This window comes from Heterodontus francisci, chromosome 2 (genome assembly GCF_036365525.1).
Source record: "Heterodontus francisci isolate sHetFra1 chromosome 2, sHetFra1.hap1, whole genome shotgun sequence".
NCBI classification, from domain to species: domain Eukaryota; kingdom Metazoa; phylum Chordata; class Chondrichthyes; order Heterodontiformes; family Heterodontidae; genus Heterodontus; species Heterodontus francisci.
Window position 1 is genome coordinate 82,909,497 of NC_090372.1, and position 23,238 is coordinate 82,932,734.

The 23,238-nt window shown below is 40.9% G+C and overlaps 1 protein-coding gene across 1 annotated transcript in view; it reads left to right on the forward strand.

Moving 5' to 3' along the window:
* LOC137380633 (sodium bicarbonate cotransporter 3-like) overlaps positions 1 to 23,238 on the forward strand; it is a 249,305-nt gene that overhangs the window by 93,316 nt on the left and 132,751 nt on the right. Inside the window, exons 5-8 of the mRNA XM_068052777.1 lie at positions 3,970 to 4,130; positions 4,921 to 5,109; positions 16,242 to 16,354; positions 19,739 to 19,896. Of these exons, the coding sequence (XP_067908878.1) occupies positions 3,970 to 4,130; positions 4,921 to 5,109; positions 16,242 to 16,354; positions 19,739 to 19,896 (621 nt within the window). The remainder of the gene's footprint in view (positions 1 to 3,969; positions 4,131 to 4,920; positions 5,110 to 16,241; positions 16,355 to 19,738; positions 19,897 to 23,238) is intronic.

Here is a 23,238-nt window from a genome sequence, read left to right on the forward strand (position 1 = left end):
GGCTCTATACAATTGCAGTAAGACTTCTTTACTCCTGTACTCAAATCCCCTTGCAATGAAGGCTGACACACCATTTGCTTTCCTAATTGCTTGCTGCACCTGCATGCTAGCTTTTATGACTCGTGAACAAGGACACCCAGATCCCTTTGGACATCAACACTTCTCAATCTCTCACCATTTACGAAATACTCTGTCTTTCTGTTTTTTTTCTACCAAAGTGGATAACTTCACACTTATTCACATTATATTCCATCAGCCATGTTCTTGTCCATTCACTTAGCCTTTTCAAGTCCCTTTGAAGCCTCCTTGCATCCTCCTCACAACTTACATTCCCACCTAGTTTTGTGCCATCAGCAAATTTGGGAATATTACATTTGGTCCCCACATCCAAATCATTTATATAGATTGTGAACAGCTGTGGCCCCAGCACTGATCCTTGCTTTACCCCACTAGTAACAGCCTGCCAACCTGAGAATGACCAGTTTATTCCTACTCTGTTTTCTGTCTGTTAACCAATTCTCTCTTCATAGCAGTATATTACCCCCAATCCTATGTGCTCTAATTTTGTTTACTAACCTCCTGTGTGGGACCTTATCAAAAGCCTTGTGAAAATCCAAATACACCACATCCACTGGTTATCCTTTATCTATGCTCCAAGTAACATCCTCAAAAAATCCAACAGGTTTGTCAAACATGATTTCCCTTTCATACGTCCACATTGATTCTGCCCAATCATATCATTTTCTAAGTGTCTAGTTATCACAACCCTTATAATAGATTCCAACATTTTCCCTACTACTGACATCAAACTAACAGGTCTGTAGTTCCCTGTTTTCTCTTTCATTCCTTTCTTAAATAGTGGGGATACATTTGCTACTTTCCAGTCTGCAGGGTCCTTTCAGAATCTGTAGAATTTTGAAAGATCAGTCACCAATGCATCCACTATCTATATAACCATCTCCTTCAACAATCTAGGATGTAGCTCATCTGGTCCAGGGGATTGATCAACCTTCAATTGAGTTAATTTTTTGAGTACTACCTCTTTATTAATACTATTTTTTTCAGTTCCTAATTTTTACAAGTCCCTTGGTTCTGTAGTATTTCTGGGAGATTTTCTGTATCTTCCTCTGTGAAGACAGACACAAAGTAATTGTTTAGCTTCTCTGCCATTTCCCTATTCCCCATTATAAATTCTGCTGTCTCCACTTGTAATGGACCCGCATTTGTCCCCACTAATCATTTCATTTTCACATACCTGAAGAAGCTTTTACAGTCTGCCTTTCTGCTTCTCGTTAGCTTGCATTCATATTTTCTTTTCCCTTTCTTTATCAGTTTCTTGGTCATCCTTTACTGGATTTGAAATTGCTCCCAATCCTCGGGTGTACCACCTTTTCTGGCAACCTTTATAAGCCACTTCCTTTGACCTAATTCAATCTTTAACTTCTTTTGTTAGCTGCATCTTTCCTGTTGTATCTTGGAGGAATGTATATTTGTTGTAGACCATGTAATACCATCTACCGTCAAATATTTCTGTATTTTCCCAGTCCACCATAGCCAACTTACCCCTTATATCTTCATAGTTTCCTTTGTTCAGATTGAAACCCTAGTTTCAGAATGAGCTGTATCACTTTCAAACTTAATGTAAAATTCTATCATTATGGTCACTATTTCCCAAAGCCTCCTTTCTGACAAGGTTGTTATTTAGCACTTTCTCATTACATAATAAATCTAAAATAGCCCGATCCCTAGTTGGTTCTTCAAAGTGCTGTTCCAGAAGCCCATGATTAGATTAGAGATACAGCACTGAAACAGGCCCTTCGGCCCACCGAGTCTGTGCCGACCATCAACCACCCATTTATACTAATCCTACACTAATCCCATATTCCTACCGAACATCCCCACCTGTCCCTATATTTCCCTACCACCTACCTATACTAGTGACAATTTATAATGGTCAATTTACCTATCACCCTGCAAGTCTTTTGGCTTGTGGGAGGAAACCGGAGCACCCGGAGAAAACCCACGCAGACACAGGGAGAACTTGCAAACTCCACACAGGCAGTACCCAGAATCGAACCCGGGTCCCTGGAGCTGTGAGGCTGCAGTGCTAACCACTGCGCCACTGTGCCGCCCATCTTGCGCACACTCCAGGAATTCATCCTCCACAGCATTCGTGCTGATTAGGTTTACCCAATCTATATGTAAATTGAAGATGCCCATTATCGCTGTGTTACCCATGTTACATGCAGCTCTAATTTCCTGACTTATACTGTTCCCAACATTACCACTACAGTTTGGTGGCCTATAAACAACTCCCACCAATGTTTGCTGCCCCTTGCTGTTTCTTAGCTCCACCCAAATTGATCCTACATCTAGATCCTTTGATCTAAGATCCTCTATCACTAATGTACCGATCTTGTCCCTTATTAAGAGCTCGACCCCATCTCCTTTTCCTTTTTGCCTATCCTTCCTAAATGACAAATATCCTTGAATATTCAGTTCCCAGCCTTAGTCACCCTGTGACCATGTCTCTGTAATGGCAATTAAATCATACCCATGAGCATCTAAAATCCCATCTCTTTGAAGGAGATGCTTCATATGCCACAGGTTCCACACCCCAGGAACTATGCTGTGACTAGTGAAGAAAAAGTCCCACCCATTTTCCATTACATGCTTCCCGATTTATGTTTTTGGTCTCCTCTTTATTATGCAACCTCAACTGTTGGATAAAGCATATTACAGAATCAACTATTGGTACTCAGTAATACTTTATAAAAGTTTAGGTTTTATCTTTTTACATTTTGAAATCTATATCAACTAGAAAGAAAGAAGGATGAACTTGAATTTATGAAGCGCTTTTCACTACCGCAGGCCGCCCCAAAGCACTTTACAGCCAATGAAGTATTTTTGAAATGTGGTCTCTGTTGTAATGTAGGAAGTACCATTGTTAAAAAATATATCCCATTCGCATGCAGTCCAGTATGATGCCACTATGTTCTTTTTATTTATGATCTGGTGGTGTAAATGAGGAGGATCCAATGTTGCTTCACTTGCACCAGCAAGTTTTACTAGTTGTACAAAATTGTGTAACTGGTATAACCAGGCTGCATCTGCATTGACTATCAACCGAATAAGTTGGATTATGGCAGTGAGCATAAGATGCCTTTAATTAACATTGCAATACCATGATGCATATTTGATTCAGGGGTATTGTCTTCAGTCCTCTTAAGATGGAGAAAACAATGCTATACCACTGCCATATTGCTAACGTAAGTGGATCTCTGAGGAGCCAGCATAGCCAAATGGAATGAGATTAGTTGTATTACAGATGTGAATTCAATTTTAAATTAGCAAAGGCACTGTGTCTGGCTTCTTCCACAGCATGGTGGTTTGTGTATCGATACATTGTAGTTAGCAATACACCTACAATCTGTGAAAACTAAAAGAATTACATGAATTGGCCACAGATGCATCATTACTGAGACTAGCTTTCAATTCCAGATTTTTATTTATGAATTGAATTTAAATTCCACCAGCTGCTGTGGTGGGATTTGAACCTGTGTCCTCAGAGCTTTAGTCTGGGCCTCTGGATTACTAGTTCAGTGACACTACCACTACACCAACGTCTCCTGAGTATATCTTTCTCCTATGTGTACGTATTATGTATCTGGAGTTGGAGCTAGACATGTTGAAAGATTTAATCTGTTGATCACTGTAGTTCTCCTAGTGATGTGTACAGCCAAGCAGTGATCATTGAAACTTATTTGTTATACCTTCTAAGATTGACTCCAGCTGATCTACTACATTCAGATTTTAATTGTAAACTGTTTTAATTGTCATTTGGTCTTCAGAGTAATTACTTAAACCATCTATTAATATTGTGAGTGCCTCCTTTCTTGGCATAATAATCTCAAATAAATATAGTTCAGTACTAAACATATGGACAAATTGATCTGCTTCTCATCTCAGATGGCTGAAATTTGAGGAGGATGTGGAAGATGGAGGGGAGCGCTGGAGTAAACCGTATGTGGCTACCCTCTCTTTACATAGTCTGTTTGAGTTGAGAAGCTGCATATTAAATGGAACAGTCATGTTGGACATGAGAGCTAGCACCACAGAGGAAATAGCAGGTTTGCACATGATCACAGATGCTGTTTGTTCATTTTTACTACTAACTTTTATAGGTATTATGTGGTTTCATTATTCTTTAGCAAACTACTGTTAAACTTAAAATTTAGCTTTTATAACCATGAATACTAGAATTATAGTATTGCATTGCATTGTTGCAAGAATTTTGAATTGAATGTGCCACAGCTGCCTAGTAAGGCTAGTCTGACTGAAACCATTCTCATAAAGAAAGGTTAGGTAATTTTATTATTAATGCAAATTAGTGTATTGAATAGGTTGCTTCTGTTTCACTAATTCAGAGCTTTCAGATTAAATAATTATTGTTTAATATGTTGTCAAGGAATTCAGTTATATTAAACTTATGTTTGTCCTTATTTTCCCCTTTATATTAATTCCTTGATCAAACATATCACTCCGTATGAAGGTTTGAACAATTACAAGTATATGTGCCTCTTAAAGATCATATGAACTATTAGTAGAATAGTAAATTTTGTTTACTGCTCAAGTTATGGAGAATATTTCCTTTCCCGTTACCTGCAATTTGTGGAGGAAATGTTTAGTTTTTTAATCTAGCCTGGTAGTTGCATTTAAAAGTTAGATTTTCTCTCTTGCCTTCTTTCGTTTGCTTGTTCTTTCTGAGACTCCTTTTCCTTTCAATGATATACCTAATGCTTGTGCATATGTTTTCTTTATTGTTATGCCATTTTTTCACATGTTCTGTCATTCTGCCGTTTTCTGCTCACTTGCTTTATTGTTTCTCTCTCCTTGTTTGCTCTTGTATTTGTATTACAGATATGGTATTGGACAACATGATAGCTTCTGAACAGCTGGATGAGACCATGCGAGACAAAGTGCGGGAAGCATTGCTGAAAAAGCACCATCACCAGAGTGAGAAGAAACTGAGTAACCGCATCCCTATTGTCCGCTCCTTCGCAGATATAGGCAAGAAACATTCTGATCCCCACTTGCTTGAGCGAAACGGTGAGATGTTTTGTAGTATCCAATTTCTTTCCATCTGTCCAGAATAATGGCACTAGAATAAACTGGTATTTACAAACTTTGATCAAAGAGACTACTTTTAGCTTTTGTCTTGCTACGTATTGCAGTCAGTTCTTTATTTTCCAGTTTTTTTTTAATTGCATGTAGCTAGGAATCACTATGTAGCAGCATGTTTTCCTGCTGTTCTGGTTTTCATGCATCTTTTCCAATGGCTGAGTGAACAGTGTGTCTAAATATCTGTTCAGTAACCATGTTTTCTACCAGTTGGTCATAAATGACACCTGACAAAATAAGCTCTCAGTGTGTGCTTTTGCAAATATTGTTTTAGATGCTGGGAGTCTAATACTTTGTTTACTCCTGGCACATGCATATCATTTGTTCAGATTTGCTGCGGTCCATTTATTTAGTAATGCAGAGAAGTCTGTGGCTAATTCGTGTAATTCTTTTAGTTTGCACAAATTGTAGCTGTATTACTAACTGCAATGTATCGATACACAATCCACTGCCCAAAATACTTAGTACAAATTCACAGAGTAACTGTAGATTGTATTCTTTGTTTTCCTTTCTAGAAACCTTTTTTTTAAAGTAGCAGATGTTGCTTAACTGAGCAAATTATTTCAGTGAAAATAGCTAGTGAGTTGGCCTTTTACTGGGAATTTGAGATTTGCTTGTCACAGTATAATTCTTTAACTTATGCGGATGCATATTTTAACTCTAAACAGTGTACAGCAGGTTTGTTTAATTGGTACTGTAAAGTATTTAAGTTTAAAATTACTTGTCAGAGTAACTGCTTATGTGGTAATGATAACATTGAATTTGTGAAAATTGGTATAAAGGATATCAAGCACAGATTTTGATTCTCCTATGTAAAGGGTTCCTTATTTATCTTTTATTTCAAATGATCAAAGGTGGAGACTTTAAAATTATGGTATTACACTCAGAGCATCAAGACCAAGTGGAATCATTAGATCAAGTGGAGAAGCGGCAGGATAATTGGACCAGAGCCAAGGGAGAACTCGCATGTTGGAGACCAAAAGAGGCAGGGAGAATGGCAAAGGGGGGGTGGTAAATTTGTTTTTGGAAATCAGTTGATTCTAGTGCTCGTGTGGCAGTAAGATCCTATAAATAGGCCAGACCAGGGCTGCTGGAGCATACTGCAGGTTGAGAATGGCTTGACAGCCCCTGAGGGAACCAAATTAATCAGATGGGAGACTTGAATGGGCCAAAATTTTGGGGAAAAGAGGATATTGAAGGAATGAAATAGAGGAGTGAGGCAATAGCAAGTGAAGCAGTGATCTGAAAGCCGTGGAAAAAGTTGACCAAAAAAACCGGAAAGGTAAGCAGTTCTACCAAAGTAGATGACACATTGAAATTTGAAAAATTTTAAAAAGCGATCAGCAGAACTACAACAGACAGACAATTTGAGCAGTCAGACTACATCACTGATCATTGCAGATTGTCTTATAACAAGTGGGAAGTCTTATTAAGCCAGCGTTATCTACAGGTACAATGGGAAAAGGGTTCCATAGGAATTCTCAATGGGATGTGGTAGGATGTACCAAACTCAATAATTTATAATTTGTAAAAATGAAAAATTTATTTTTTAAATTGCAATTTAAATGGAAAACTACAAAATCTCTCATTGATCAAGCTTTTAATGGACTGTCACCTTTTCAAAAGACTAACCTCTACTTCATCTAATTGTTTGCTTTGGAATATGTATGCAGTTTGTTGTATTATTTACTTACTCACCAATGCATTTCATATTTTCAAAGCATGATTCAACTAGTCACAACAGATCTTTATCTGGTTTAATAGATTTATTTCTACTTGCATTGTTATCTTTAGCTCCTTAAATCCTATTTATGTTTTCTTTTCTTTTTTTTATTTTTATGGTAGGGGAGGGCCTTTCTGCCTCCCGCCTTTCACTCCGTGCTGGTCTCTCTGCTTCAAGTCTTTCATTAAGAGGAGCTTCTCGTTTTTCTGTTCCATTTGGCTCCTTTATGCCTGGTTCCAAGGGTGGATCTCTAGCAGGTTCAAGGTGTGCAAGTCCCGTTCCTACCCCTCAAAATACACCACCCTCCAGTCCAAAACCCGAGCATCGCTTTCAGGGTCAAAGTCAGTTGCTGGTGTCTTGTGCTGGTGAGGATATTCCTGATGTGATAGTTCACCCCCCTGATGAAGAATTTGAGGTACAAGAAGGACAGGTGAAAACACATGAAGAATGTGATGAACACAAAGCAGGCAAATATAAAATAGTTGTACAGCTTTGTGCATGTGGAGCACTAGTAGTGGAGTATGGTTACGCCACATAGCATGCCTTGGTAACCGTTTGAAAGCAGTTTATTGCAGTCAACTAATATTCCACTGTGAAAGAAATAAAATACTTCACATTATTAATATTTTTGTAAATCAAATTTCACTTCCATGGCTTTTGCATGCAACAGTTACACCATTTTTCAGTATGGTAACTAAATCGTATACATTATGTGCCATTAATTACTTGAGATTTAAGGTTGACAAGTTTTATCCAACGTCATTGACAGAAAGTTGTATGTACATGCTTTGTTTTTTTAAGCTGAGATATGGGCACTGTGTAGATTCCATTTTAATAAGATTGCACCATTGTTTTATCCTACATAATCATCCAGAACAATGATATTTTACTATATATAGCATTTGTATAGAGGTTGAATGTTTTTGTCCATGTAGTTGAAAAGACTTATGGTTCCTATGATTTGTGATTTTTACACATTCAGAAACTTGTTCAAGCTAGTTTAAAAAGGTTGTGTGTGCGTGTGCGCGAACGATGCTCCTATGATGGAAAAGCTCTATATTGCCTGAAGTGCCTTTCTTTTCTCCCTTTCACTCTGCTCCTCCCCTTCTGTCCCTTCCTCCTCCCCTTCTTGTTAACAGTTCTCACCTCAGGTACAGTCTCCCTCTTTAAATCTGTCATCATCAACCTTCTCCTCAAAAAGGACAACCCATCCTTGCAAATTGCCATCACATCAACAACCTTCCCTTCCTCCAAAGTCCATGAATGGCATTGTCACCTCCCAGACCTGTTCCCATCTTTCTCGGAATTCCATATCCAAGTCCCTCCAATTAGGTTTCCGCTCCTTCCACAGTACCGAAATGATTCTCATCAAAATCACAAATGACATCCTATGTGACTTTGACTTTGGTAATCTATTCCCCCTTGTCCTTCTCGACCTGCTGCAGCCTTGGACACAGTTGACTGCACCATCCTACTCCAATGTTTCTCCACCGTCGTCCAGCTTGGTTGAACTGCACTTAACCTGGTTCCCTTATTGTTGTAGCCAGAAGATCACTTGCAATGGCTTCTCTTCAGGCTGCCACAACATTACTTTTGGTGTCCCCCGAGAATCTATCCTTGGCCCCCTCCTATTTCTTATCTACATGCTGTCACTTCACAACATTATCCAAAAATACAGAGTCAGGTTCCACATGTATGCTGATATTGTCCAGTTATACCCATCACCACCTCTCTCGACCACTGTAGTGCCTCTAAATTGTCAGACTATTTTCCCAACAGCTAGTACTGGATGAGCAGATATTTGCATCAGCTAAATGTTGGGAAGATCAAAGCCATTGTCTTCGGTCCCTGTCACAAATTCTGTTTCCTAGCCGCCAACTGTTTTCTCCTTGGCAACTGACAGAGGTTGAACCAGACCAGGATGAGCTTCCGACCACGCATCCGCAGCATCAGTAAGGCTGCCTAGTTCTACCTTTGTGACATGGGCTGACTTCGCCCCTACCTCAGCTCAACTGGTTCTGAGATCCTCTTCCATGTCTTTGCCACCTCTAGGCTTGAATATTCCAACACATTGCTGGCTCCTTATCCTAACTCGTACCAAGTCCTGTTCACCTACCATCCCTGTACTTGCTGACCTACATTAATTCCCGGTTAAACAATACCTCTGTTTTAAAATTCTCATCTTTTTTTCAAATCCTTCTATAGTCCTGCCCTTCTCTGTGTATGCAATTTCCTGCAGCTCTAAAACCCTCAGATATCTGCGCTACTCCAATTCTGGCCTCTTGCGCATCCCCAGTTTTATTCGCTCTACCTTTGACAGCTGAACTTTCAGCTGCCTAGGCCTTAAGCTCTGGAAGTCCCTCCCTAAACTCTGTGCCTCTCTACCTCTCTTCCTCCTTTTAAGATGCTCCTTAAAACTGACCTTTTCAACAAAGCTTTTAGTTTTCAACCCTGCTATCTCCTTACATGGCTAAGTATCAAATGTCATTTGCTAATGCTCCTGTGAAACAACTTGGGACATTTTACTACAGTAAAGGTGCTGTGACGGGAGCTACTGGTGGTGGTGGTGCTGCTGCTGCTGTCGTCACTGTTCCTGTCTGCCTTCCTTTATCCCTAATGTCTGCCTGCCTTCCTCCCTTTCCACTTTCCTCCCCACTACTCCTTCCTGCTTTCACCCTTCTATTTGTAGAAAACCTCATCTACTGTTGTCGTTTAAATTTTATATTTATCAATGATGGCAATAGATCAGAATTTTTACAAGTTGTGTAAGACCTTTACTGACTAAACATTTATTTATCTTGTTTTCTACCTTCACACTTTTTAAAAATAGATATTTTTAGTAAAGATTTATTTGTGATCAGAAGTTATATTTTTCCTACTCTTCAATTCCACACAAATCGTTAGATGGTAACTTTACATTAAAAGGGAAAATATGTGTCAGAAATCAGACTGTACAAGAAATAGTCTTTGTGAACAATTTGCTACTGTTGAGTCATCTAATGAAACAGCTCCTATCTAAACTGTAAATGATTCACAAACTTCGAAATCCTAAGATTTAATCACTGCCATCAATGTCAACTTTTTTCATAATAGATGTGTTCATTTTTAATCAAAACTGATATGAACTTATTACTCAACTAGCCTGTATTGAGTGCTGTGGGAGTGGGGTTATTTTGATTAAACAGTATTAAAAATTGATGCAGAACTGAAGTGTGTGTAGCAGCAAATGACTGGAAATGTGACATTACTTGGTTATCAGTAGATGGATCACCAAAAAACAAAGTTTATTATCCCCTTATTTTGTTCGCAGAACACTTCAAAATCTAGTTCCTGTATCAATTATTTATCACTTCACCTACGTAATAGCACAATTAAATCTGCTTTCATATTGGATGTTACTGCTTGCCTTATGGCAACCACTAACTGCATTGGTGACTCTTAACAATATTTTGCCAGTAGGTTGAATTGTGAGTTTACCGACTGCTGATTGAAATATAGGAAACTTGTGCTGCAGTTGTATTATACTTGTGGAGCTAGGAAAGCTGGGAACAATTAAGACTTAGTTCCCATAGTATCGTACAACTAAACATCATGGCTTCTTTCTGAAGTAACCAGTACCAAAATAAATAAATCCAACTGACTCGATTGTCCGGTATCCATGTATAGCATGATGTCTAATCCATTTCCATTTAGGAGGACTGAACTCTGAGTATAATATACAATGTTGCATTGCCTCCACTGCTTTGTTGCACACTGCAGGGTGGAATAATTCTTGTGCATGTATAAAATGTCTTTTGTTGAACAGTTGTACCATTCCATGATTTTAAAAAACAGTAAATTACTTGTAGCCAGTACAGAACCAAAATCATCAAGTTCTTGGTAACAGAAACTAGTATAACAGGGTCTTGGCTCTCTTCAGCCAAGTATAGAGTAATGATTTTTTAAAAAAAGAATTAATATTTTTAAATGGAAGTCCAGCAGAAAATTGGAGGTAACCTTATGGGGAATGTTTTCTGATTGGCAGGATGTGATAAGTCCTGTCCCTTATGGATATGTACTGTAGCCTCTGCTTTTCACCATTTATTAAGGACTTGGATAAAGGAATTGAGAGTTGTGTATCCAAATTTGCAGATGACAGTAAGTTAAAAAGCACAGTAAATTGTGTGGATGAGGGTAGAAAGTTACACAGGGACATAGACAGGCTAAGTGACTAGACAAAACTGTAGCAAATAGAGTTCAGTGTGAGGTCATCTACTTTGGATCCGAGAAAGACAAATTGGAATATTTTCTTAATGATGCGAGGAAGCTATGGAGGAGCAAAAGGCTTTGAGTGTCCTTGTGCACATGCTTGTACATATCACTAAAAGCTATCCAGTATTAATTATTTCTTGTACTTTGTGCAGTACAATATATGCACCAAACTTTACTTATTGCATTATCCTTGTTCACAATTCTAAAGGACATCATTGAAAATTGATGCAAGGGCAACATTTGTTTTTCATTCATTCATGGGATGTGGGCATCACTGGCTAGGTCAGCATTTATTGTCCATCCCTAATTGCCCTTGCGAAGGTGGTGGTGTGCTGCCTTCTTGAATCGCTGCAGTCCATGTGGGTAGGTACACCTACAAAGATGTTGGGAAGGGAGTTCCAGGATTTTGACCCAGCGACAGTGAAAGAATGGCAATATAGTTCCAAGTCAGGGTGGTGTGTGGCTTGGAGGGGACTTTCAGGTGGTGGTGTTCCCATGCATCTGCTGCCTTGTCCTTCTAGTTGGTAGAGGTTGCAGGTTTGGAAGGCGCTAAGGAGTCTTGGCGTGTTGCTGCAGTGCATCTTGTAGATGGTGCACACTACTACCACTGTGCGTCAGTGATGGAGAGAGTGAATGTTTGTGAATGGGGTGCCAATCAAGCAGGCTGCTTTGTCCTGGATGGTGTTAAGTTTCTTGAGTGTTGTTGGAGCTACACTCATCCAGGCAAGTGGAGAGTATTCCACCTGACTTGTGCCTTGTAGATAGTGGACAGGCTTTGGGGAGTCAGGAGATCAGTTACTCGCCACCAGATTCCTAGCCTCTGACCTACTCTTGTAGCCACGGTATTTATATGGCTACTCCAGTTCAGTTTCTGGTCAATGGTAACCCCCAGGATGTTGATAGTGGGGGGTTCAGTGGTTGTAATGCCATTGAATGTCAAGGGGAGATGGTTATTGCGAATGTTACTTGCCACATATCAGCCCAGGCCTGGATGTTATCCAGGTCTTGCAACATTTGTACACAGACTGCTTCAGTATCTGAGGAATCGCGAATGGCGCTGAACATTGCGCAATCATCAGCGAACATCCCCACTTCTGACCTTATGATTGAAGGAAGGTCATTGATGACACAGCTGAAGATGATTGGGCCTAGGACACTACCCTGAAGAACTCCTCCAGTGATATCCTGGATCTAAGATGATTGACCTCCAAAAACTACAACCATCTTCCTTTGCGTTGCTATGACTCCAACCAGCAGACAGTTTTCCCCCTGATTCCCATTGACTCCAGCTTTGCGAGGGCTTCTTGATGCCATACCCAGTCAAATCTTGCCTTGATGTCAAGGGCAGTCAATCTCTCTCACCTCTCGAGTTCAGCTCTTTTGTCCATGTTTGAACCAAGGCTGTAATGAGGTCAGGAGCTGAGTGGCCCTGGCGGAACCCAAACTGAGTGTCACTGAGCAGGTTATTGCAAAGCAAGTGCCGCTTGTTAGAACTGTTGATGACGCCTTCCATCACTTTACTAATGATTGAGAGTAGACAGATGGGACGGTAATTGGCTGGGTTGGACTCGTCCTGGTTTTTGTGTGCAGCACATACCTGGGCAATTTTCCACATTGCTGGGTAAATGCCAGTGTTGTAGCTGTACTGGGACAGCTTGGCTTGGGGCGTGGCAAGTTCTGGATGGAGCACAGGTCTTCACTACTATTGCTGGAATGTTGAGAGGGCCCATAGCCTTGGCAGTATCCGTTGCCTTCTGTTATTTCTTGATATCACGCGGCGTGGATTGAATTGGCTGAAGACTGGCATCTGTGATGCTGGGGACTTCAGGAGGAGGCCGAAATGGATCAGCAACTCGGCACATCTGGCTGAAGACTGTTGCAAATGCTTCAGCCTTATCTTTTGCACTGATGTGCTGGGCTCCCCCATCATTGAGGATGGGGATATTTGTGGAACCACCTCTTCCAGTTAGTCGTTTAATTGTCCACCACCATTCAAGACTGAATGTGGCAGGACTGCAGAATTTAGATCTCATCCATTGGTTATGGGATTGCTTAGCTCTGTCTATTGCATGCCGTTTATGCTGTTTGGCATGCAAGTAATCCTGGGTTGTAGCTTCAGGTTGACACTCCATTTTGAGGTATGCCTGGTGCTTCTCCTGGCATTCCCTTCTAAACTCGACATTGAACCAGGGTTGGTCTCCTGGCTTGATGGTAATGGTAAAGTGGGAGATATGTCAGGCCATGAGGTTACAGATTATGGTTGAGTACAATTCTGCTACTGCTGAAGGTCCACAGCGCCTCACGGATGCCTAGTTTTACATTGTTAGATCTGTTCTTGAAATCTATCCCCTTTAGCACGGTGGGTATCCTCAATGTGAAGACGGGACTTTGTCCCCACAAGGATTGTACAGTGGTCACTCCTACCAATATTGTCATGGACAGATGCATCTGCGGTAGGCCAATTGGTGAGGACAAGGTCAAGTACATTTTTCCCTCTTGTTGGTTCCCTCACCACCTGCAGCAGACCCAGTCTAGCAGCTATGTCCTTTAGGACTTGGCCAGCTTGGTCAGTAATGGTCCCCCACCCAGAGTACATTCTGTGCCCTTGCCACCCTCAGTGCTTCCTCCAACTGCTGTTCAACATGGAGTACTGATTCATCAGCTGAGGGTGGGGGGGCGGGGGTTGCGGGCGGTGGTGGTAGGTGGTAATCAGCAGGAGGTTTCCTTGCCCAGGTTTGACCTGATGCCATGAGACTTCATGGGGTCTGGAGTCGATGTTGAGGACTCTCGGGGCAACTCCCTCCTGACTGTATACCACTGTGCCTCCACTTTTGTTGGGTCTGGCCTGCTGGTGGGACAGGATGTACCCAGGGATGGTGGTGATAGTGTCTGGGACATTGTAAGGTATGATTCCGTAAGTATGCCTATGTGAGGCTGTTGCTTGATTAATCTGTGGGATAGCTCTCGCCACTTTGGCACAAGCCCCCAGTCAGTAAGGAGGACTTTGCCAGGCCAACAGGGTTGGGCTTGCCATTGTTGTTTCCAGTGCCTAGGTTGATGCCAGGTGGTCCGTCTGGTTTCATTCCTTTTCTTAGACTTTGTAGCGGTTTGATACAACGAAGTGGCTTGCTCGGCCATTTCAGAGGGAATCTAAGAGTCAACCACATTACTGGTGGGTCTGGAGTCACATGTAGGCAATACCAGGTGAGGACAGCAGATTTCCTTCCCTAAAGGACATTAGTGAACCAGATGGGTTTTTACAACTATCGACAATGGTTTTATGGCCATCATCAGACTAGCTTTTTAATTCCAGATTTTTATTAATTGAATTCAAATTCCACCTTCTGTCATGGGTCTCTGGGTTGCTGGTCCAGTGACAATATCACTATGCCACTGCCTCCCCTTTTGTGAAACAATTAATTTATTTGCAACTAGGTGACATGGTTTTCTTGCACTTGAGCTTAATTTTCTGCTATTTACTTTGTTTTACAATGTATTAACATAGGTCAGGTACCTTCTTTTAGTCCATGAGATGGCTTTGAATGTTGTTTCATGGAATATGTTGTTCCCAGCTGGTTGGGAGGTTCATGTACTTGTTGTATAACTGCCTTAATGCCTAACAATATGAAACTAGTCTCTAATATGAAAATAGCCCTCTCCTTCTTTGGCCTCCTTGCCTCGAGAGACAATGGGTATGCGCCTGGAGGTGGTCATTGGATTGTGAAGCAGCGCCTGGAGTGTCTATAAAGGCCAATTCTAGAGCGACAGACTCTTCCACAGGTGCTACAGATAAAATTGGTTGTCGGGGCTGTTACACAGTTGGCTCTCCCCTTGTGCTTCTGTCTTTTTTCCTGCCAACTGCAAGTCTCTTCGACTTGCCACACTTTAGCCCCGCCTTTATGGCTGCCTGCCAGCTCTGGCGGTCGCTGGCAACTGACTCCCATGACTTGTGATCAATGTCACAGGACTTCATGTCGCGTTTGCAGACGTCTTTAGAGCGGAGACATGGACGGCCGGTGGGTCTGATACCAGTGACGAGCTCGCTGTACAATGCGTCCTTGGGGATCCTGCCATCTTCCATGCGGCCCACATGGCTAAGCCATCTCGAGCACCGCTGGCCCAGTAGCTGTATATGCTGGGGATGTTGGCCGCCTTGAGGACTTCTGTGTTGGAGATACAGTCCTGCCACCTGATGCCAAGGATTCTCCAGAGGCAGCGAAGATGGAATGAATTGAGACGTCGCTCTTGACTGACATACATTGTACCAAAACAGCAATCAAGCATTAATCTGGAAATAATGGATCAGTTAGCCTATTACACTTGCAGTAAGGTAGATAAATGGGGCATTTAGCAACATAATTATCTGAAATGGTCAACACTTCAGTCTCAATAGGCCATGTGTCAAATCTATTAGAATCCTTTGACTATGTCTATGATTACTAGGGAAAGGCTACCCACTGGATTTGGTATCCTTGGAGTTTAAGAAAACTCTTAATAAACTTATGTTTTGAGGCTTTTGAAGATGATCCAGTCTCTTGGAAATGGGGATTAATTTGCGAGCTGGATTGAAAACTGATAGTTGGAAAAATAATGAACCCCTCATTGCAGTACTGCATTAGATGTGTAATTAGAGTATTCCCTCATTCCCCAACTCCAATTCTCATGCTTTCCTCTCAAAAACATACAAATAAGCAACTAACTCTTTTAATATACTTTATTCGGTTTGAATCTTGATTTGTTCTATTTACAGGTCCTTATATCTCAGCTTACTGTGTGCTCTTGTCCAAATTTTAAAAATAAGGAATGACACATAATGGAAAAAATATTCTTGAATGGCTTAATACTTTGAGGTCATATAATACATTTGCACCAAGCACCAAACTGTATCTTTACTGATTAGTATTTTTAAGTGAACATGCCACTGAATAACACTTGTTAATGTATGCTTAAGTTCTACAGATTGCTGCAACACTGTGTGCTACCATATCTAACAATCAAATGGTTTGGTTTATGATGTTTGACTCTATATATAACCCTTTATGTATACTTTGCTAACATTTTTTTCCATACATCTTAAAATAAACAGGACTTCTAGCATCTCCCCAATCTGCACCAGGTATCTTGGAGACTAAGAGTATTGAAAACAAAACAATGGGTAATAGCGCAAGTAGAGAAAACAGCACAGTGGACTTCAGCAAGGTAATTATTTGGACCTAAAGTGTCAAAAATAATGATGCGGAATTACTGACTGACTTATCACATTTTTTAACATTTCTATAATATTCCATTGGAGCTATTTTTAAACCAAAGTTTGACATCAAAGATAACCCTATTTCCTTATACATAATTTATTTCAGTTCACTGTAATGTTTGAGCTTGTTTTATATCCATGTAGTTGCTGAAGGTCAATTATCAGTTTATTGGCATGGTAAACTTCTGTGTTTCATGGATTACTGAATCAGGCTGTATTGGCAGTGGTATCCTCGGGCACTTACTGTCTAGGTGCAGTTGTTGGAGCTTCCAACTCTCCAATTATCTTACCAAGATCTAGGAGAATCTTTTCACTCACATAGGTGGCCAAATCTGCCAAGGCAACCTCTTGGGACTTTTAACTGACAATATGTCTTGTGTGCAGGCTGGCTTAGAGGCACCATGGTGTTGTACCTGCTGGCATCCGGAAAGATTTTCACTTTTAAAGTCTAAAAAGAAAGGTGAAAATGCTTTGTCTATAGGTGTTAACCATAGATGCAACATATATTGGTGTAATTTTATCAATTTCCATATTTGCAAATGCTGCTTGAACTACCTACTTTTAAAAGAAAATTAATGCATTAGAGACACTCCAGAGAAAAGCACTGCAGATGATTATGATATATAGGTCTCTAAGTTATCGAGAGACTCAATTGAACTTATTTTTAGTAAGATAAAGGAATGTGCACTAATATGCTAAGAGGCAATGAGACATAATGTAAAAGTAAGATTATTTGACTTGGACTGTTGGTACAGACTTTAAAAGTAACTGCCTCATCTGGGAAAACAGATTGGAAATTTTCCTTCGAATATACTTACCAAACAAGAACAATCACTGACTAATTGATCTGAGAATCTACCCAAGACCGGTTAGCTTTTAATTGACCTTATGTTTTAAGGGGACACCAAATTATGCGAAATTACTCCATAGCAGCACAATAATACATTGTACATTGCAATGTGTAATGTTCCTGCCCTTATAAAATGGAGTGTCTTCTGATTACTGCTGGCAGCACCATGGTAGATTTTGCTCATATCTGTCTGTCCATATCATTGACTCTGGTTGTAGTACGCTTGTATGTAACTTGGATCATGGCCAAGCCACAAGTGCCAAAAAAATTGGAAAATTAGGCAGGTCGGAGCATATGGTAGTATAAAGCAACCCACCAGTTTTCTATTTTAATGAAGGGAAATTGGGTGGGTTCATTTTAATGGCATGTGCTCTGACTGAATCTCTGTTTACTATGCCCATGCAGACCCTTGCAAATTTTTCTGAAATTTATGGCTAGAACTGTGACTTTGTTAGATGAAAGCACAGTGGCGCAGTGGTTAGCACCGCAGCCTCACAACTCCAGCGACCCAGGATCAATTCTGGGTACTGCCTGTGTGGAGTTTGCAAGTTCTCCCTGTGTCTGCATGGGTTTCCTCCGGGTGCTCCGGTTTCCTCCCACAGCCAAAAGACTTGCAGGTTGATGGGTAAATTGGCCATTATAAATTGCCCCTAGTATAGGTAGGTGGTAGGGGAATATAGGGACGGTTGAGGATGTGGTAGAAATATGGGATTAGTGTAGGATTAGTATAAATGGGTGGTTAATGGTCGGCACAGACTTGGGCCGAAGGGCCTGTTTCAGTGCTGTATCTCTAAATCTAAATCCTGCAATCTTGAGCATGCTCTCAGTCTGCATCAGTAGTGTTTTATTACTCCAATGGCACAGCACTCCTTTTCATCTAACAGTATGTATTTGGTTGTTTGTCAAAATTATTTAAAGCAAATCTAGATGTAAGACTCATTGGAGTAGATCTTCCACATGTTGCTCAGGGGCAAAACTGGCATTACAGATTAGCACCTGTTATAGAATCCACCTGGTTTTCATATCCAGTGAAATCAATGGAAATGAAAATTGGGCAATGTTGATAATGGACACTGGGCCCGCGTCACAAGTGTTATGCCTGGTCAGCACGTTGAAAATCTATCCCATTCTTTTGTGCATTGCAGATTGATCAAAAGTAGCTAATGTTTGTATTAGTTAAATGCTTTCAAAAAGATCAGGATAAATATGTTTTTTTTAAATACTGAATATTGTAAGCTGTGTTTAGGTAAAAATTATTAAATTCTTTATGGAATACCATAGTTCATGTTGGATTGGGATCATGTAGTTCATGGAATTCAATCAACCAGTCAGGTTTGAATAATGTTTGTGAGATTCTAAAGTTGTTCATAACAAAAATATATTGTACTTTGTGATAAAATTGTTTAGTTAATTATAGGAATAACATTTTCTTTGTCAGTATGATCTACAATTGCTACTTTTCCCAGAGTTGGCTGAAAATTTCATGTTTAATTTGTGATGAAACTTTTTCTTAGCTGTAGTTAGATCATGTGAATTGTTGGTTCTCTTGCAAATTATTTAGCCTACAGCTTGAAGCAGGTATCCTTGTACCTGCATCTGTATTATGACTTTTTTTCTTGTTTTTCCCTTTTTGCTTTTCTTTCATTGGCCTTTTTTTAACGCGCTTTCCTTGACTCCTGGTTGGACTGGAGTCTGAGTCCTGGCACTGTAGTTGTGTCACGCTTGGTATGAGACTCAAGAGGTCTACAGTAAGTTTTTAGTTCTGTGGCTTCTGATGTACTATTGTTGACATTGTTTTGGTTTGTATGTGTGTGTGTTTTTAATATTGGCCTGTGTCAAATCTTCAGTTTTGCGTGGTGATGGTTATATATCAGCATGAGTAAATGTACAGCAGTTGTTAGTTTAGCTGTGTTGAATTAATGTGAATTTTAGTTGAAAATTGGATTTGCAGCAATTAATGAGAAATGTTTGAATATTTGAAAATTAAATGTAATGTAATACTAATATCTTTAACATTAAGCATATTTCCCCTCCATATGAATTTGCCCCTTAAACTGGATTAAGTCAAGTGTTATTGAATGGAAGCTTGATTTTATCAGTTCAAATTTTGAAGATGGATTTTAACTTTAAACTAACAAGTACTTCAGTGACTTGAGCCCAAAGGTGCCCAGTGTTTGGGGCAAGTTCCCAATTTGGATCCTTACCTAATTTATACTTGATTGAAGTTAAATCAGGGCTTTATTTTCATAGGCAATATAGATTGTAATGAAAATTCATTTCTAGAAGATGAAGGCTTAGTATATGTGTCTGAATTTGGTTTGTTATGTGCACAACAAAAGCATATGCATTCAAGTTAATTTTAGATTAGACATATCAACATGCTGTATTTCATGTTGAGGAAGTAATTCATTGTTTTCTGTATTGCTAGAATATTTTGAATTGTTAAAAAATCATGTCCCAAACCTTCCACATTTCTTTGTAGGTGGACATGAACTTCATGAAAAAGATTCCACCAGGTGCTGAAGCTTCCAATGTCTTAGTGGGAGAGGTGGACTTCCTTGAGAGACCCATCATAGCCTTTGTTCGTCTGTCTCCTGCTATTCTTCTCACAGGACTTACAGAAGTTCCTATTCCAACCAGGTGAAACTAACATCAAAGATGATCTTTATTTTATCACAAGCATAATATAGCTTTAATCCTGGTAAAATTGCTGCTTCTTTGCAATAAGAAAATATTTCCTCAGTCATTCAGTCTCTACATAGAAATGAAATAGCTGTTATGGCTGTTATTTTTTCATTCATGGGATGTGTGTGTTGCTGGCAAGGCCAGCATTTGTTGCCCATCCCTAATTGCCCTTGAGAAGATGGTGGTGGTGGTGGTCGTGAGCCAACTTCTAGGCTGCTGACGTCCTGGAGGTGCCTGTTTGGTACCATGACTGTTATATGGCCTGTTCATCTCCATTTTGTCAGTAGAGATTATGACAGGGAAAATTGATAAAAGCAGAAATATAAATACCTAACAACCTTGTCCAGATGGAAAAATAAATGAAGATGTGGAGAGAGCTTTGCACATGGCAGCAGAATTGCTTTTAAAAAACATGATCACTTCGAAGTGGGGTAATTTCAGTCTAGCTCTTTATATGGGCATTCCGGGATATGCTGGCAGCAAATTAACGGTATCTTTGAGTGCGCAACTCTTTAAGCCTTAAACCTGCACCTATTAACACAGCATGAGAAAGCAGCAGGGAGAAGAAAATCCCAAAAAGTGTGGGTGCGAGAACACAGCCCTGTTTCACGCCACTCAGGATAGGAAAGGGGTCTGATGAGGAGCCGCCATGTTGAATTGTGCCTTTCATATTGTCATGGAATGAGGTGATGATACTTAGTAGCTTTGGTGGACATCCAATCTTTTCTAGTAGTCTGAAGAGACCACGTCTGCTGACGAGGTCAAAGGCTGTGGTGAGATCAATGAAAGCAATGTAGAGGGGCATCTGTTGTTCGCGGCACTTCTCCTATATCTGACGAAGGGAGAACAGCATGTCAATGGTCGATCTCTCTGCACGAAAGCCACACTGTGCCTCAGGGTAGACGCGCTCGGCCAGCTTCTGCAGCCTGTTTAGAGCGACTCGAGCAAAGACTTTCCCCACTATGCTGAGCAGGGAGTTTCCACGGTAGTTGTTGCAGTCACCGCGGTCACCTTTGTTTTTATAAGAGGGTGATGATATTGGCATCGCGCATGTCCTCATCAGACCCCTTTCCTATCCTGAGTGGCGTGAAACAGGGCTGTGTTCTCGCATCCACACTTTTTGGGATTTTCTTCTCCCTGCTGCTTTCACATGCGTTCAAGTCTTCTGAAGAAGGAATTTTCCTCCACACAAGATCAGGGGGCAGGTTGTTCAACCTTGCCCGTCTAAGAGCGAAGTCCAAAGTACGGAAAGTCCTCATCAGGGAACTCCTCTTTGCTGACGATGCTGCTTTAACATCTCACACTGAAGAGTGCCTGCAGAGTCTCATCGACAGGTTTGCGGCTGCCTGCAATGAATTTGGCCTAACCATCAGCCTCAAGAAAACGAACATCATGGGGCAGGACGTCAGAAATGCTCCATCCATCAACATTGGCGACCACACTCTGGAAGTGGTTCAAGAGTTCACCTACCTAGGCTCAACAATCACCAGTAACCTGTCTGTAGATGCAGAAATCAACAAGCGCATGGGAAAGGTTTTCACTGCCATGTCCAGACTGGCCAAGAGAGTGTGGGAAAATGGCGCACTGACACTGAACACAAAAGTCCGAGTGTATCAAGCCTGTGTCCTCGGTACCTTGCTCTATGACAGCGAGGCCTGGACAACGTGTGTCAGCCAAGAGCGACGTCTCAATTCATTCCATCTTCGCTGCCTCCGGAGAATACTTGGCATCAGGTGGCAGGACCGTATCTCCAACACAGAAGTCCTCGAGGCGGCCAACATCCCCAGCTTATACACACTACTGAGTCAGCGGCGCTTGAGATGGCTTGGCCATGTGAGCCGCATGGAAGATGGCAGGATCCCCAAAGACACATTGTACAGCGAGCTCGCCACTGGTATCAGACCCACCGGCCGTCCATGTCTCCGCTTTAAAGACGTCTGAAAACTCGACATGAAATCCTGTGACATTGATCACAAGTCGTGGGAGTCAGTTGCCAGCGTTCGCCAGAGCTGGCGGGCAGCCATAAAGGCGAGTTGAAGAGACTTAGCAGTTGGCAGGAAAAAAGAAAAAAGCCTAAGGGGAGAGCCAACTGTGTAACAGCCCCGACAAACAAATTTTTCTGCAGCACCTGTGGAAGAGCCTGTCACTCTAGAATTGGCCTTTATAGCCACTCCAGGCGCTGCTCCACACACCACTGACCACCTCCAGGCGCTTACCCATTGTCTCTCGCGATAAGGAGGCCAAAGAGAGAAGAAGAGATTAACACAGCAGTCCTGAGATGTGGTCTCAGAAGGTCAAGATCAACCAAGTTACAGGTTGAATCGAGTAGTTTGTGACTGTAACTCTGCCACAGCATATTGCCCTTGTGACTGAACGTCCCCTATTGTTGGGGGATGGAATTGAAGAGTTCAGGCCTGACTTTGTGTTTTGGTACTTAAACTGGTTCGTGCTCCTAGTAGTGTGGAAAACTAATATTTTTTGACCACACAACAAATTGGTTAGAATCTAAGCTACTGTGATGAAGTACTTAAACAAAGGCATCACTCACCATTCCTGTATCAGTATTTTGCTGTGGCTTTATTGGTGTTCTGAATTTTGTTTGCTAACGCTCCTATGAAATAGCTTGGGATGTTTTACTATGTGAAAGGCACTATATAAATGCATGTTGTAATTATTAGAACCATACTATTCTGTGCACTGGCTCACCAGAGATTTCAAATGTCACCATGAAATACCTTGAACAGAGATAGCGTTTGGCTAAGTGAATTTTCTAGAGATAAAGTAGCTCATATTCAAGAACTGCAGAGATACTGATGCAGGATGATGGTGCTTATGGATGAATTGCCATTTTTTGCTTTGATACTTGGGGTTGTCAACAAAATTTGCACAGCAACATAGGTAACTCGAATTTGTCTGGAAGATGACATGAATCTGTTGAATACAATTTTGGATCCTGCACTGTGGAAGATTTTCCCTCAGTGGAAGGCTTGTATATCAGAGTGCCTAGTTTGATTGCTTTTGAGAACCAAACCAGTTATGTATGATATCCTGTGACTGTGATGCATTATCTCCCTCGACCATTCTGAAACCGTTGACATAAAAACATAAAGATTTACAGCACAGAAGGCGGCCATTTGACCCATTGTGTCTGTGACAGACATCCATGTCAACCTCCTCCCTTGCCTTTCCTCCATTGTCCAGCTCAGTGGGATTGCCCACACTTGGTTGCATTCTTACTTATTTATTTGCAGTCAGCATTCTCAGCAATAGCCTTTGTTCCTGCTTCTACACAATTAC